This window comes from Trichechus manatus, unplaced genomic scaffold, assembly GCF_000243295.1.
Source record: "Trichechus manatus latirostris isolate Lorelei unplaced genomic scaffold, TriManLat1.0 scaffold00073, whole genome shotgun sequence".
NCBI lineage: Eukaryota > Metazoa > Chordata > Mammalia > Sirenia > Trichechidae > Trichechus > Trichechus manatus.
Window position 1 is genome coordinate 6,335,391 of NW_004444009.1, and position 530 is coordinate 6,335,920.

At 70.9% G+C, this 530-nt stretch overlaps 1 protein-coding gene across 1 annotated transcript in view; it reads right to left on the minus strand.

The window, feature by feature from the left end:
• Positions 1 to 117, minus strand: part of PTGFRN (prostaglandin F2 receptor inhibitor) — a 96,780-nt gene extending 96,663 nt beyond the window's left edge. Inside the window, exon 1 of the mRNA XM_023734880.1 lies at positions 37 to 117. Within this exon, the coding sequence (XP_023590648.1) occupies positions 37 to 85 (49 nt within the window). The 5' untranslated portion in view covers positions 86 to 117. The remainder of the gene's footprint in view (positions 1 to 36) is intronic.
• Positions 118 to 530: the final 413 nt, after the last annotated feature.

The window sequence follows — 530 nt, forward strand, 5'->3', positions numbered from 1 at the left end:
GAGCCGCCGGCGCCGCCGATCCCCGCGCGCACTCACCCAGCGCCAGGAGCGCCAGCAGCAGCGGCCTCGGCGCCAGGCGCCCCATGCTCGCCGGACGGGAGCGACTCTCCCCCTCCTCCGCCTTCCCCGCCGCCTCTCCTCCTCCTCCTCCTCCAGCTCCGACTGCTCCAGAGTCAGCGCTCCTCCGCCTGGGCCGCGCGCTTGCTCCGCTCTCCTCTTGAGCCGATAAATCCCAGGGCTGGGGCGTGCGTGCGCCCCTTTCTCAGCTCCCCCTCTCCCTCTTCCTTCCCTTCCTCCTTCTGCCGCCTGGGGACGGGGATCGGGACACCCGAGCCGGCCCTGCCGATCCGAGTGTGCGGCCCCGCCGATCCGAGTGTGCGGCCCCAACCGCTTGCCGAAAGCAAAAGGAAAGAACCGCAGCGCCCGCCCGCCCGCGCCTCCCATCCGGCGCTTTGCCAGCAACAAACACAAACTTTCCCAAGCCCCTCCCCGCTCCAGGTAACGGAGGAAGCGTCGGGGCCACCAGCTTA